Raw genomic sequence first — 13,955 nt, 5'->3', positions numbered from 1 at the left:
ATATGCATTGTATATATTGTGTATATATATACTGTGTATAATGTATATATTGGGTATATATACATTATATATAGCATGTGTATATAGTGTAGAATGTATATAAAGTATAGAATGCTTATGGATAGTGTATATGTGTATATAGTATAGAATGTGTATATATAACGTGTATAAATACATAACGTGTCTATAAAATATGTGTACATGTTATATATAATGTATATATAATGTGTACAGATATTAATATAATTTATTGAAGTATTATATATACACCTAGCTATAGGTCTATTAGTAAAATACCTATCACTAAAAGCTAATCTATAGGTGCAAACTGAACTCTATTGGCATTTATAACCAGCGGGTGCCACTGCCTGGGGCTGTGTGACATAACCCTGAGGTGACATCCGGGGCCAGCTGGGTGTTAATGAGTGCATTTTAATGAAGGGCCCCTGTCCCCCTGCAGATTGCACAACGCTGTACAGATGAAACAAAAAGACAAACAAATGATCAGCCAGCTGGAGAAGAAGCTAAAGGCAGAGCAGGAGGCACGAACCTTTGTAGAAAAGCAATTAATGGAAGAAAAGAAAAGGAAGAAGTTGGAAGAAGCAACCGCTGCACGAGCTGTGGCCTTTGCTGCTGCCACGAGGTGCTGTGCCCTTGGGGAGGCTCTGGGGCAGGGAGGAGGGGCCTGTGGTTGATCTTTTATTTAAAAACCAGCTTTACTTGCCTTGAGAGGTTTATTTGTGTTAAAACGAGGCAGCACTGGGAGATGTCTTCCCCTGGAGCTGAGCCGCGGTGCCTACATGACATTTACACGTGTAAAGGATGAGTGTGCTCTAAATTACCTGCTGCATCCTGCTCCCAGGGCTGTGTCCTGCTCACAGGAGCCTCTCCTTTCACCTGGGGACTGGGAATTCAGGATTTCTGCAGTGGCATTGCCCCGAATGCTGGAGTTTTCCTGCCGGGGCAGTGGCTCCCAGTGCTCTGTAGTCCCACAGCACAAACTGGGGTCACTTCAACCTGCAGGGCTCCAAATGTAAAGGATTATCCCTGCTTTTCTGTAAAGGATTATCCCTGCTTTTCTGCTCTCCTGCATCTCATGATGACTATTTCATCAATACCCCAAATCTCCCAAAACTCGAGGTGTGGCACTGACTCACTTCCTGCGTTGTCACTGTGGAGGGAGGATCATTTTATTGACAAGACAGAATTGGCCCCTCCTTTTCAATGCTTGGGTTTTTATTTTCATTTTTCCTGTTGCAAAGAGCTGAGCAGTGGCAGCCTGGCTGTCACTCCACGTGTGTTTGTGCTGTTCTGTCCCTGCAGGGGGGAGTGCACCGAGTCCTTACGGAATCGCATCCGGGAGCTGGAGACAGAGTGCAAGAAGTTAACAATCGACATCAAACTGAAGGAGGATCAGATCAGAGAGCTGGAAATGAAAGTTCAGGTAAGGCCACAGCACCAGGGAGAGCTCCCAAATCCTGGGATCTGCATGGGAGCAAAGGGAGTGCTGCTCCTCCAGGGCTAGGAGGGGCCAGAGGCTGCATCCAAACCATTCCATGGCCAGGGAATGTCCCAGAGGCTCCATCCAAACCATTCCATGGTCAGGGAATGTCCCCAAGGCTCCATCCAAACCATTCCATGGCCAGGGAATGTCCCCAGAGGCTCAATCCAAACCATTCCATGGTCAGGGAATGTCCCCAGAGGCTCCATCCAAACCATTTCATGGGCAGGGAATGTCCCCAAGGCTCCACCCAAACCATTCCATGGTCAGGGAATGTCCCCAGAGGCTCCATCCAAACCATTCCATGGTCAGGGAATGTCCCCAAGGCTCCATCCAAACCATTCCATGGCCAGGGAATGTCCCCAGAGGCTCAATCCAAACCATTCCATGGGCAGGGAATGTCCCCAAGGCTCCATCCAAACCATTCCATGGGCAGGGAATGTCCCCAAGGCTCCATCCAAACCATTCCATGGGCAGGGAATGTCCCCAAGGCTCCATCCAAACCATTCCATAGGCAGGGAATGTCCCCAGAGGCTCCATCCAAACCATTCCATGGGCAGGGAATGTCCCCAGAGGCTCCATCCAAACCATTCCATAGGCAGGGAATGTCCCCAAGGCTCCATCCAAACCATTCCATGGTCAGGGAATGTCCCCAGAGGCTCAATCCACACCATTCTGTTAAATAGGGATTTTTTCCCCCAAACCCTCTGGTCTGTGTAGGCTGAGGGTAGAATCCCCTCAACAGCATTTTCCTCCTCTTGTCAGGATCCTGTGGCAGCCTCATTGTGATAAACCATAAATGTCACTTGTTCAGGGCAGTCTGGAGCAATGGGCAGGCTGTTTTATTTCTTTGTGAAATATTGAGAATACTTCATGGTGGATGTGCAGCAAACAGGGTTGGGTTTGTTACAGCTCAAGAGCTCAAGTGTGTGCCCTTACTCCTGTCCTAAGGATGTGCTCAGACTGACAAGCTGCATGAAAATGGATTTTTAATGCCCCTTCAAACCCCACCTGGTGCTGCTGTGGCCTCCTTTCCCAACCAGGTGCAGCCTCCTTGTCCCTGGATTTACCAAACCCTCCACAACAAGTGGGCTTTATCCACGGAGTGTTTGAGCATGGCTTTCAGATAATTAAACCCAGCTCTAATTAAGCTTTTCAATTCCATGCATTTTAGCATCTCCAAGCTGTTAGAGAAGGTTTTTTTTTTTGTTATGGCAGGCATTAATATTTCCCCCTTTTCACCCTTGTCTCCCTCCATTTGAAGGTACAGAATTATTTTTTGTGTGCATTTTTTTTTATTTCCCCCAGCCACAGGTTGCCTGGCTCTTCCATCCAGGATAATTGCTCCCTGTTTTTCTTTTCCCTTAATTTCCCTTTGTTGTGGTTTAAAAACAAACCAAGTAAGAGGCTCTAAATCAGAAATAAAATTTAATGAGAAGAAAAGGAAAATAAAATAGAATAAAATAAAATAAATACAAAAAGAAAAAACCAGTGACAGAGTCAGAATACAACCTGATCAGGGTGATGGAAACAGTCCAGACGAGGTGGTCTTCTTGAAACAGAAATCTTGTAGAAAGGTCTGGTAGCTCCAGTCTTCTGGGAATCCAGTGGGAGAGGGCTGCTTCTACTGTCCCAAATCCTAGCTTATATCCAGGTGAGAATGCTTGGCTCTTCCCCATGGGCGGAGCATCTCACAATGGGATGATGAGTCATGGAAGAGAGCCTTAATGGCCCATTAAAGAGAGAGATAACGCCCGGAGGGAGTTATCTCTGAGTCATGCAAAAGGCATTGATGGGCCATTAAACTGAAGATGGTGATAGAATACACTCTAAACTACAACCCAGGACAATCCACCCCTTATTCTATTACCATCTACAACATGCCTAAATCAATACATTCTTACAGATGAATGCATATATACATACAGAATGAAACCTTACACACTGCTCTCACTTAAAATTAAGTTTCCCTGTGGTACACAACGGGTTTCTCTATCTTTCTGCATTACCTACTAAGTGTAGCCAGGTTCTTGAGCAAAGACAATCCCATGGACGGGTTTGCCTTTGCCTGAAGTGGGATTAATCCAAACACTCTTTTCTAAAATGTCCTTCATGTGTACCACAGGTACTTTGTCTTCATCCACTGTGTGTAAGGGTTCAGACTGGGCAGGACCACCTCGATTGACAGACCCTCGGGTGTTAACTATCCATGTGGCTTTGGCTAAGTTTAGTTCTCAATTTTTGAAGGTTCCCCCACTAAGTGCCTTCAGGGCAGTCTTTAATAGTCCATTGCACCGTTCAACTTTCCCGGCAGCTGGTGCATGATAAGGAATGTGGTATATCCATTCAATACCATGTTTTCTAGTCCAGGTGTTTATAAGGTTGTTCTTGAAATGGGTTCCATTGTCCGACTCAATTTTCTCAGGGGTGCCGTGTCTCCACAGGATTTGTTTTTTAAGGTCCAGGATGGTGTTCCGGGCAGTGGCATGAGGCACAGGGTGGGTTTCCAGCCATCCAGTGGTGACTTCCACCATGGTCAGCACATACCGCTTTCCTTGGCGTGTTTGGGGAAGGGTGATATAGTCAATTTGCCAGGCTTCCCCGTACCTGTACTTCAGCCATCGTCCACCATACCACAGAGGCTTCATTCGCTTGGCCTGTTTGATTGCAGCGCAGGTTTCACAGCTGTGGATGACCTGTGAGATGCTGTCCATAGTAAGGTCTACCTCTCGGTCACGGGCCCATCGATATGTTGCATCTCTTCCCTGATGACCAGAGGCATTATGGGCCCAACGAGCTAGGAATAATTCTCCCTTGTGCTGCCAATCTAGATCCACTTGTGATATTTTCACCTTGGCAGCTTTGTCTACCTGCTCGTTGTTGCGATGCTCCTCATTAGCCCGGCTTTTGGGTATATGCGCATCCACATGTCGAACTTTCACGGTCAGCCTCTCTACTCGGGCGGCGATGTCTTGCCAAATGTCAGCGGCTCAGATGGGTTTTCCTCTGCGCTGCCAATTGGCCTTTTTCCAGCGATTCAGCCATCCCCACAGAGCATTAGCTATTATTCATGAGTCAGTGTAGAGATAAAGCCTCGGCCACTTTTTTCGTTCAGCAATTTCCAAAGCCAGCTGGACAGCTTTAAGCTCTGCAACTTGACTCGATCCACCTTGTCCCTCGGTAGCTTGTGCAACTTGTCGTGTGGGGTTCCATGCTGCAGCTTTCCATTTCCGGTTAGCTCCTACAATTCGGCAGGAGCCATCAGTGAACAGAGCATATCGTCTTTCAGTCTTCGGTAGCTCATTATATGGTGGGGCTTCCTCAGCGCGTGTTACTTGCTTTTCTTCTTCTTCTTCTTCAGACGATAATCCAAAAGTTTCCCCTTCCGGCCAGTTCGTTATAACTTCCAGAATCCCAGGGCGATTTGGGTTTCCAATGCGGGCGCGCTGTGTAATGAGGGCAATCTATTTGCTCCATGTGGTATCGGTGGCATGATGTGTGGAAGGAACCTTTTCCTTAAACATCCACCCCAGCACTGGCAGTCGGGGTGCCAAAAGCAGCTGTGTTTCAGTGCCAATCACTTCTGAGGCGGCTTGAACTCCTTCATAGGCAGCCAAGATCTCCTTCTCTGTGGGAGTGTAGTTGGCCTCGGAGCCTCTGTAACTTCTGCTTCAGAATCCCAATGGTCGGCCTTGAGTTTCCCCAGGCACCTTCTGCCAAAGGTTCCAAGACAAACCATTGTTTCCAGCTGCGGAGTAAAGCACATTCCTCACATCTGGTCCCGTCCTGACGGGGCCCAGGGCTACTGCATGAGCAATCTTTTGCTTGATCTGAACAAAAGCTTGTTGCTGTTCAGGCCTCCAGTGGAAATCATTCTTTTTGCGGGTCACCAAGTAGAGAGGGCTCACGATCTGACTGTACTCAGGAATGTGCATCCTCCAAAAGCCTATGGCACCTAGGAAAGCTTGTGTTTCCTTTTTGTTGGTAGGTGCGGACATGGCTGTGATCTTGTTGATTATTTCTGTGGGGATTTGGCGACGACTATCCTGCCATTTGACCCCCAAGAACTGGATTTCTTGAGTTGGTTCCTTAACCTTGCTTCTTTTAATGGCAAAACCAGCTTTCAGCAGAATTTGGATAATTTCTTCTCTTTTCTTGAAGACCTTCTCTGGTGTATTCCCCTATATGATGATGTCGTCAATGTACTGCAGATGCTCTGGAGCCTCACCCTTTTCCAGTGCAGCTTGGATCAGTCCATGGCAGATGGTGGGGCTGTGTTTCCACCCCTGGGGCAGTCGGTTCCAGGTGTACTGCACGCCCCTCCAGGTGAAGGCAAACTGAGGTCTGCACTCTGCTGCCAAAGGAATGGAGAAGAAGGCGTTGGCGATATCAATGGTTGCATACCACTTTGCTGCTTTGGACTCCAGCTCGTACTGAAGCTCTAACATGTCTGGCACAGCAGCGCTCAGTGGTGGCGTGACTTCATTCAGACCACGATAATTCACCGTCAGTCTCCATTCTCCACTGGACTTACGCACCGGCCAAATCGGGCTGTTGAAAGGTGAACGGGCCTTACTGACCACTCCTTGGCTTTTCAGTTTGCGGATCATCTCATGTATGGGGATCACAGAGTTTCTGTCTGTGCGGTATTGCCGACGGTGTACTGTTGCTGTGGCAATTGGTATTTCTTGTTTTTCTACTTTCAGCAGTCCCACAGCAGAGGGGTCATCTGAGAGACCAGGCAAGGTATTCAATTGTCTGATGCCTTCTTTCATCACTGCGGCTATCCCAAAAGCCCAACGATATCCTTTTGGATCTTTGAAATATCCATTCCTGAGATAGTCTATGCCGAGGATGCATGGGGCCTCTGGGCCAGTTGCGATAGGGTGTTTCTGCCACTCCTTCCCAGTTAAACTCACTTCGGCCTCTAATACAGTCAGTTCCTGGGACCCTCCTGTTACTCCTGTAATAGAAATGGATTCTGTTCTTACATACCTTGATGGCATCATGGTACATTGGGCCCCAGTGTCAACCAATGCCGTATATCTTTGTGGGTCAGATGTGCCAGGCCATCGGATCCACACAGTCCAGTAGATCCGATTGTCCCTTTCCTCTTCCTGGCTAGAGGCAGGGCCCCCCTATTCCTGGTCATCGCATACGTTGTTCTCTTCCTGTAAATGAGTTGCTGAGGTTCTTTCAAGAGGATCAGTCATATCATCATTCCTGTAACGTCTGGAGTTCTGTGCACGAGAGACCGGAGCAACACTGATTCTAGATGAGCTTTTTGTTGTAGGCATTTCTCTTTTCAGTTCACGTACCCGGGCTGCTAAGGAGGAGGTAGGTTTTCCATCCCACTTCTTCATATCTTCTCCATGCTCCCGAAGAAAAGACCAAAGGTTACCTCGGGGTGTGTATCCTCTCTCCCTGGCTGGGGGACGCCTGCTCCTAATCGCAGAGACTCTCGTCGGCTCTGGTGAAATATCGTAAATTTCTTCCTTAAGTTCTTTTTTCAGTTTCTGATGGCCTTCTTCAATTAAGTTCCTGACTTGCTCAGCCAGTCTTGTTTCCACAGATGAGACATGGGCACGAACTGGGGCGGTGACAGTGTCCTCGTAAATCCTTAGTTTATTAGCCAGGACACCCACCTTGTCCTCACCTTCTCTCCATTGCAGTGTTGCCAGGTAACGTGAGTACATCTCTGGTCCAAGCCGTGCAAATCTCAACCACATCCGTGATGTGCACTGGACATCATCTGGGCTCTTAGGAAATCTCTCATCTTCTGCAAAAATGATCTCCAGCACAGCCAATTCCCTTAGGCATCGGATACCTTGTTCTATTGTGTTCCATTTTCTTTGGTGCACTAGGAGGTTTTCTTTACAAAGGTATCTGTCTTTCACACTTGTTAGCAGTCGCTGCCAGAGGCTGAGAGTTTCTTGGGTTTTTCCAATTCCCTGGTCAATGACCACATCGCGGGACAGTGATCCCAGTTGCCTGGCCTCAGTTCCATCCAGAATGGTGTCATTGGCTGCAGCATCCCAGATGCGGAGCAGCCAGGTGAGGATAGACTTGTTGGTCTGACGGGTGAATTCCCTTCGCAGGTCACGCAGCTCACCTAGAGATAGAGAGCGGGTGATGATCTCTGTCTCTGTCTCTTCAGCTGAGTGCGAAGGTCCTGCTCCATCCTCGTCAGTCGCTATGCGGACTGATTTGCTCCTTGATTTCTTCTTCTGAGTGGTGGCAACTGCTACTGGTTTAGGCTGTTCCGGTTCAGTGACAGTTTGTGTGGAGATGCTGACAGCACTTTTGGTTCCTTTTTCCTCTGTGAGAGTCTGTGTAGTCGTCGATGTTATTGCTTTGCTTCTTTTTACTTCTTCTACTTCTTTAAGAACATGCTCCAAGACACCATGCAGTGTTTTGATTCTAAGCATGGTGCAGGCTGTACAGAGAAAACCAAGCAAGACTAACAAGAACATTATGCTGTCCTTGGCATCCAGAGGGTACTCAATATTTTCAAAAACTGCTGTGTCCTTCCTGAAAAGCTGGAAAAAATCATTCTTTACTCCTCCCCACAGGGGCTGGGTGAGATTGTTGAGGCTCCAGACGTAGCATCCTAGACTAGAACAAGAATACAAAACTGGGTATATATTCTGAATAATGTTCATTGCCTCAGATTTTATCAAGCAATGGACATAATAGACCAGTAAAGCAATTTTAGTACCATATCCTGGTCTATGCAGGAGTATTAATGCCGGCAGATAGTGCCCCACGTTTGGAAAAATATAGAGAGATAGGTATAAGACACATGTAAGCATGTTGGGCATCATAACAGACAGGTGTCTTCAATAAGATTGTAATTTCTGACTTTTCTTATTGCCTCTGCCCCACGTTGGGCGCCAAAAATATGTTGTGGTTTAAAAACAAACCAAGTAAGAGGCTCTAAATCAGAAATAAAATTTAATGAGAAGAAAAGGAAAATAAAATAGAATAAAATAAAATAAATACAAAAAGAAAAAACCAGTGACAGAGTCAGAATACAACCTGATCAGGGTGATGGAAACAGTCCAGACGAGGTGGTCTTCTTGAAACAGAAATCTTGTAGAAAGGTCTGGTAGCTCCAGTCCTCTGGGAATCCAGTGGGAGAGGGCTGCTTCTACTGTCCCAAATCCCAGCTTATATCCAGGTGAGAATGCTTGGCTCTTCCCCATGGGCGGAGCATCTCACAATGGGATGATGAGTCATGGAAGAGAGCCTTAATGGCCCATTAAAGAGAGAGATAACGCCCGGAGGGAGTTATCTCTGAGTCATGCAAAAGGCATTGATGGGCCATTAAACTGAAGATGGTGATAGAATACACCCTAAACTACAACCCAGGACACCCTTAATTTCTGGCATTGCAGCACAGTGAGGTTTTCATGTGAGCTAAAAATAACCCCTTGAATCAGCCATTTAAATTGGATTTTAGAAAAGCTTTTTCCATATTGCCCTAAACCCACTGCAAAGGGCTGTCCAGTGATGGAATCCACAGCCCTGGAAGTGTCCAGAAAGTGTCCAAAACCATGGATGTGGCACTTTGGGGTGGGTTTGACCTGCATTTGATGCTCTCAGAGTGAACACTTGTGTGATTCCAGCCTTTTCCCACTCCCCCAGCCTGGCTGTGGAGCTCAGCTGCCCCTTGGAAAGGGATTTTTTGGGGATTTTTGGGGATTTTTGGGTGGAGGGTGAGGCCCAGAGCAAATGAGGCTGGAATTATGGCTTTAATCACTTACAGGGTGCCCACCTGTAATTACTGGAGGTGATACTGCCAACCTTAATTAACCAGCATTTTAACTAATACCAGGCCCAGTGTGGGGAAGGAGAGAGACTCCTGGGGCTCTCTGCTGTGTAAACTCCCCCAGGGTGGCATTTTTGTCCCCAGATGACATTTTTTTGCCCCAGGCTGACATTTTTTACCCCCACAATGACATTTTTTACCCCCTAGGCTGGCATTTTTGCCCCCTAGATGACATTTCTGTCCCCAGATGACATTTTTTTACCCCCCAGGATGGCATTTCTAGCCCCAGATGATATTTTTTGCCCTCCAGGATGGCATTTTTGCCCTCCAGGCTGACATTTCTGTCCCCAGACTGGCATTTTTGCCCTCCAGGCTGACATTTCTGTCCCCAGACTGACATTTTTGCCCTTCCCGTGGGGATTTTGCCCTGCAGGAGCTGAGGAAGTACAAGGAGAACGAGAAGGACACGGAGGTGTTGATGTCAGCACTCTCAGCCATGCAGGACAAGACCCAGCACCTGGAGAACAGCCTCAGTGCAGAGACCAGGATCAAGCTGGACCTTTTCTCTGCCCTGGGAGATGCAAAAAGGCAGCTGGAGATTGCCCAAGGTACCTGGGGGCTTCCATTCCACACACATTGGGGGAAAAATCTTGGAATTTTGTGGCCCTCACTCAGCTCTCAGAGGGAATTTGGTGTTTTCAGCTTTGGGGATGTGGAGCTTAAACCACCTGACCTCAGCTGCCCCAGCCCATCAGGCTGATAATAAACGTTAAAATGGGTGTTTAAATTAATTCCTTATTATTTTCTGTATTTTATAAACCATTACAGAGAGCTGGAGATCTTTTAAAGCTCTGGAAGAACTCTCTAAAAAAGATCAATGAATTAAACTAAGCCTGTTATGAAGCTGCTGTCCTTTCATCCTAATATTAATATTTTATTATTCCTCAAGTCAATAAAACCTAAATCTGGGGAGAACCCGACCTGTTTTAGCCCTCAGCAGGTGAGGGGAGTGTGGGCACTGCTGGTGGAGCCACCAGAGGGAGCAGAAAACAAACTAAACCCAGCCCAGGCTTTGTGCAGCTGTGCCCACCACGGAGCAAAACTCACTAACTCTGCTCGTAATCCAGTTTAATTTCCCTGCAGAGGGCTGCTTGATGGCAGGAATATTTAATTAGAGGGAGCAGTGGTTTGGTTTTGTTTCAGCAAAAACAAAGTGGGTTTTTTGGGTCGCTGTGGTGGTGGTGTGAAAACTCAGGGAAAAACGGTGGCAATGGGGCAGTTTGGAAAACAAACAGGTTTTACACCAAATATTCGGGCTTCTGTGAGGGGTTTGGGGAAGGGGAAAGGTAAAAGGCAGAAAAAAAAAAGGCAGAAAAAGGAGATGAAATAGGAACAACCCTTGGGGGTGACACAGTGAATCCAAACAGTGTGAAATCACCGGGGCACTTATAAAAGTTCTGTCCTGTGGTAATTAGAGTTCATTAAACCCCACCCTGACCTGGGGGTTGGCAGGGCTCTCGGGCTGGAGGAGAAAAGGCACCATTCTGCTTTTCCCGGAGGCTCCCTGAGCGCTGTGCTTTTGCCTTTTTGCAGGGCAGATCCTGCAGAAGGACCAGGAGATCAAGGAGCTCAAACAGAAGATCGCCGAGGTGATGGCAGTGATGCCCAGCATCAGCTACACTGCAGCCACCAGCACCCTGAGCCCCGTGTCCCCACATTATTCTTCCAAATTCGTGGAGCCCAGCCCCTCTGGGCTGGACCCCAATGCCTCTGTCTATCAGCCCCTGAAGAAATGAATGAAAGCCAAGCCAAGGTTCTCTGTGCCCTGGGGGCTGCAGGATCCCCCCGGGGCTCTCCTGCAGTCATGAGGGAAATTGTTTCGTGTGGGACTGTGTTTGTTGTCATTTCCAGCAGGAGAAAAGGAGAAAAAAAAAAAAAGGAGAAAATAAAAAAAAAAAAAAAAGGCATTTGATTAGAACTGCCCATTGGTTTGGTTTTTTTTTTTTTTTTTTCTTGTAAAATTTTAGGAGACCTCACAGAACTTCTGCGATTTGTTTTCCTTGGCCAACGCATTAAAAACGATTCTTGGTTTTCAAGTAGCCAATTTTTGCCTTTTTATGTACTCTTGCATGGTTTCCTCTTGAAAAAAAAAACACAAAAACACAAAAAATAAAAAAACAACACAGGGCTTTGCTTGGTTTTCAACCCTTTCTCCTCAGTTTGTTTTTCTTTTTTTTTTTATTTAATGATCCAATTGGATTTGCAGATTCAGGGAGGAAAACCCCTTCAGGTTTCCCCAGTGAAAGGGTTCAAACAATCCAACAAAGCTTCGATTTATAGATGTATTAAATACAAAACACGTGGATGTTGCAGAAGATAATTTGATTTATTTTTTTTTTCCCCTCTCAAAGGACCAAACAGATTCCAGGGCCGTTGTTTAAGGGAAGGAATAAAGAGTAGCTGATGATGTGATGGTGGTTGTTGTGTGAAATATTTATAATCCCCATTGGTGGGTTTTTATTTTATTTTTTTTTCAGTCATTGAGAATTGCTCAACAGTCTTGTTCACAGTGCCTTGGGAAAAGACATTTCAAGAGGAAACTTGATGGTTTAAAGTATTTTTTTTTCCCCTTTCGCTGTCACCCAGCTTCTGTCTCAAAGCTGCTCGTGGTTTGGGGGTTCAGCAGGAGCCAGCCTCTGGTTTTTTTTTGGTCCCAACTCATCCCTTGTTGTGCCCTGGGAGGCTCCAGCTCCCTGCAGGAGGGTGAAGGTGGAGCTGTGCAAGGTTCTGGCCACGAGACACTGTTAAAATAAAAGCTGCAGTTCTGGGCTTTTATTATTATTATTATTATTTTATTTTATTTTATTCACCTGTCATTTGTACCCTCCATCTCCCCTTTCTGTCTGAGGGATTTCCAGCCAAGGAGTTTATAGGTTATTTTTGTGAAGGGGTTTTTAAAGAATCTCTCGAATTGCACTGAGTTAAAGGTGTGTGTTTCCAGCCACAGAAAAAGGGGGTTTTAAGGGGTTTTTGCACTGCAGTGGGTCAGAGTTGGGGAGGGTGTGGGGGGTTTGGGAGGGCTGAGAAGCCGAGAGAAAATCCCAGCCCCAGAATTTAGGATTCTGCAAAACACAGCAGTGGAGTCTGGGAGTTCTGAAAAGAAAATATTTTGGGGTTTAATTATGGTGTTAATTGGCACACAAATGGATTATTCCCAATCCAACGCCATTCCCGTGCCCAGCAGCTGCTGCTCCAAACATTTTTTTTTTTTTCCAGGACATTTGTGTGCAACAGATGGATCTTTCTGTTTTGGGGCTTTCTCCAAACCCCCCCAAAAAATCTCCTTCCAGAAACACCAAATGGGCGTTTGGTAGAAAAGAAAAGGAGAATCCCTTTGTGTCCTGTCCCCAGCAGCCACGAGAGGGCCCAGGACGCTTTGGATGATTCTGGAGACCAAAGCCGGAGTTTTCCCCAGGCCGGCAAAAAATTCCTTTTTTTCCCTAAATCTGACCTCTGCCTGCAACTTCATGTTGTTGTTGTTGTTGTGTGAAGGAAGAGGGAATTCCTCTGGGAAGCCCAAAGAGCTCAGGAATCCTCAGATTTGTGCCCAGGTTTGTTTTTTTTTTTACCCACAGCAGCCAAACTTCAGCAACAACAAAAAGGAACATTTAAACGACTCCTATTTTAAATCAAAATCGGTTTCTGATCCGCCGGGAGCGTCTCCTCCTGCCTTTTCCCAGCGCTGGCAAACCAACACCATCGATTTTCCCTCTGCAATTTCTGTGCTGGAGCTGCCCCGGGCCAGCTCAGGAGGCTGAAAAAGGCAGAAAAAAGAGGAGAAAAGGGGAGAAAAGAGAAGCTTTTCCCAGCTGAAGAACTGACCTGGGTGACTCTGTGCTCACTTTCTTTGTTCTGTCCCCACCAGCAGAGTCAGGGATTGCTGCTCCTGCTTTGGGCTCCCCTTGGCACTGCGGGTTTTTTAGATTTTAATTATTTTAAATTTAATTCCTGGGGCTCTGAGCACCATCCCCAAGGCAAAGGCAGCGCTGAGCTGGGAGCTGTGGGCTCTGAGCTCCTTCCTCTCCTCATTCCAGAGTTTGCCTTTGCCTCCCTGCACCTCTCCTCTCCTTTTTCCTCCTCTCCTTTTTCCTCCTCCTTTTTCTCCCTTTTTTCTCCCTTCTTTCTCCCTCTCCTTTTTCTCCCTCTCCTTTTTCTCCCTTTTTTCCCCCTCTCCTTTTTCCCCCTCTCCTTTTTCTCCCTCTCCATTTTCCCCCCTCCTTTTTCTCACTTTTTTCTCCCTCTCCTTTTTTCTCCCTCTCCTTTTTTCCCCCTCTCCTTTTTCTCCCTTTTTCCCCCTCTCCTTTTTCCTCCTCCTTTTTCTCCCTTTTTCTCCCTCTCCTTTTTCTCACTTTTTTCTCCCTCTCCTTTTTCCCCCCTCTCCTTTTTCTCCCTTTTTCCCCCTCTCCTTTTTCCCCCTCTCGTTTTTCTCCCTTTTTCCCCCTGTCCTTTTCCCCCTCTCCCTGGATTTCCCAGCAGCTGCCGGAGCTGGAGCCTGCCCTGATCGCATTTTTGGGCTGCCAGGAGCAGGATTTCTCTGTGGAAACGCCTGCGCCTGGCGTTTGGCAGTTAATAACCTGTGTAATTACAGCTCCAGCACCTTCACCAAGTGCAGAGGAATCCAAA

At 46.8% G+C, this 13,955-nt stretch overlaps 1 protein-coding gene across 1 annotated transcript in view; it reads left to right on the top strand.

Annotated features, from left to right (window-relative positions):
• MACO1 (macoilin 1) overlaps positions 1-11,744 on the top strand; it is a 94,296-nt gene extending 82,552 nt beyond the window's left edge. Inside the window, exons 10-13 of the mRNA XM_066335492.1 lie at positions 461-643; positions 1,324-1,444; positions 9,706-9,880; positions 10,866-11,744. Coding sequence (XP_066191589.1) covers positions 461-643; positions 1,324-1,444; positions 9,706-9,880; positions 10,866-11,068 — 682 coding nt within the window. The 3' untranslated portion in view covers positions 11,069-11,744. The remainder of the gene's footprint in view (positions 1-460; positions 644-1,323; positions 1,445-9,705; positions 9,881-10,865) is intronic.
• Positions 11,745-13,955: the final 2,211 nt, after the last annotated feature.

The sequence above is a fragment of the Sylvia atricapilla genome, chromosome 24 (assembly GCF_009819655.1).
Source record: "Sylvia atricapilla isolate bSylAtr1 chromosome 24, bSylAtr1.pri, whole genome shotgun sequence".
NCBI lineage: Eukaryota > Metazoa > Chordata > Aves > Passeriformes > Sylviidae > Sylvia > Sylvia atricapilla.
Note: the sequence above shows the minus strand (reverse complement) of the source record. Positions and strands in the feature narration are given on the sequence as shown.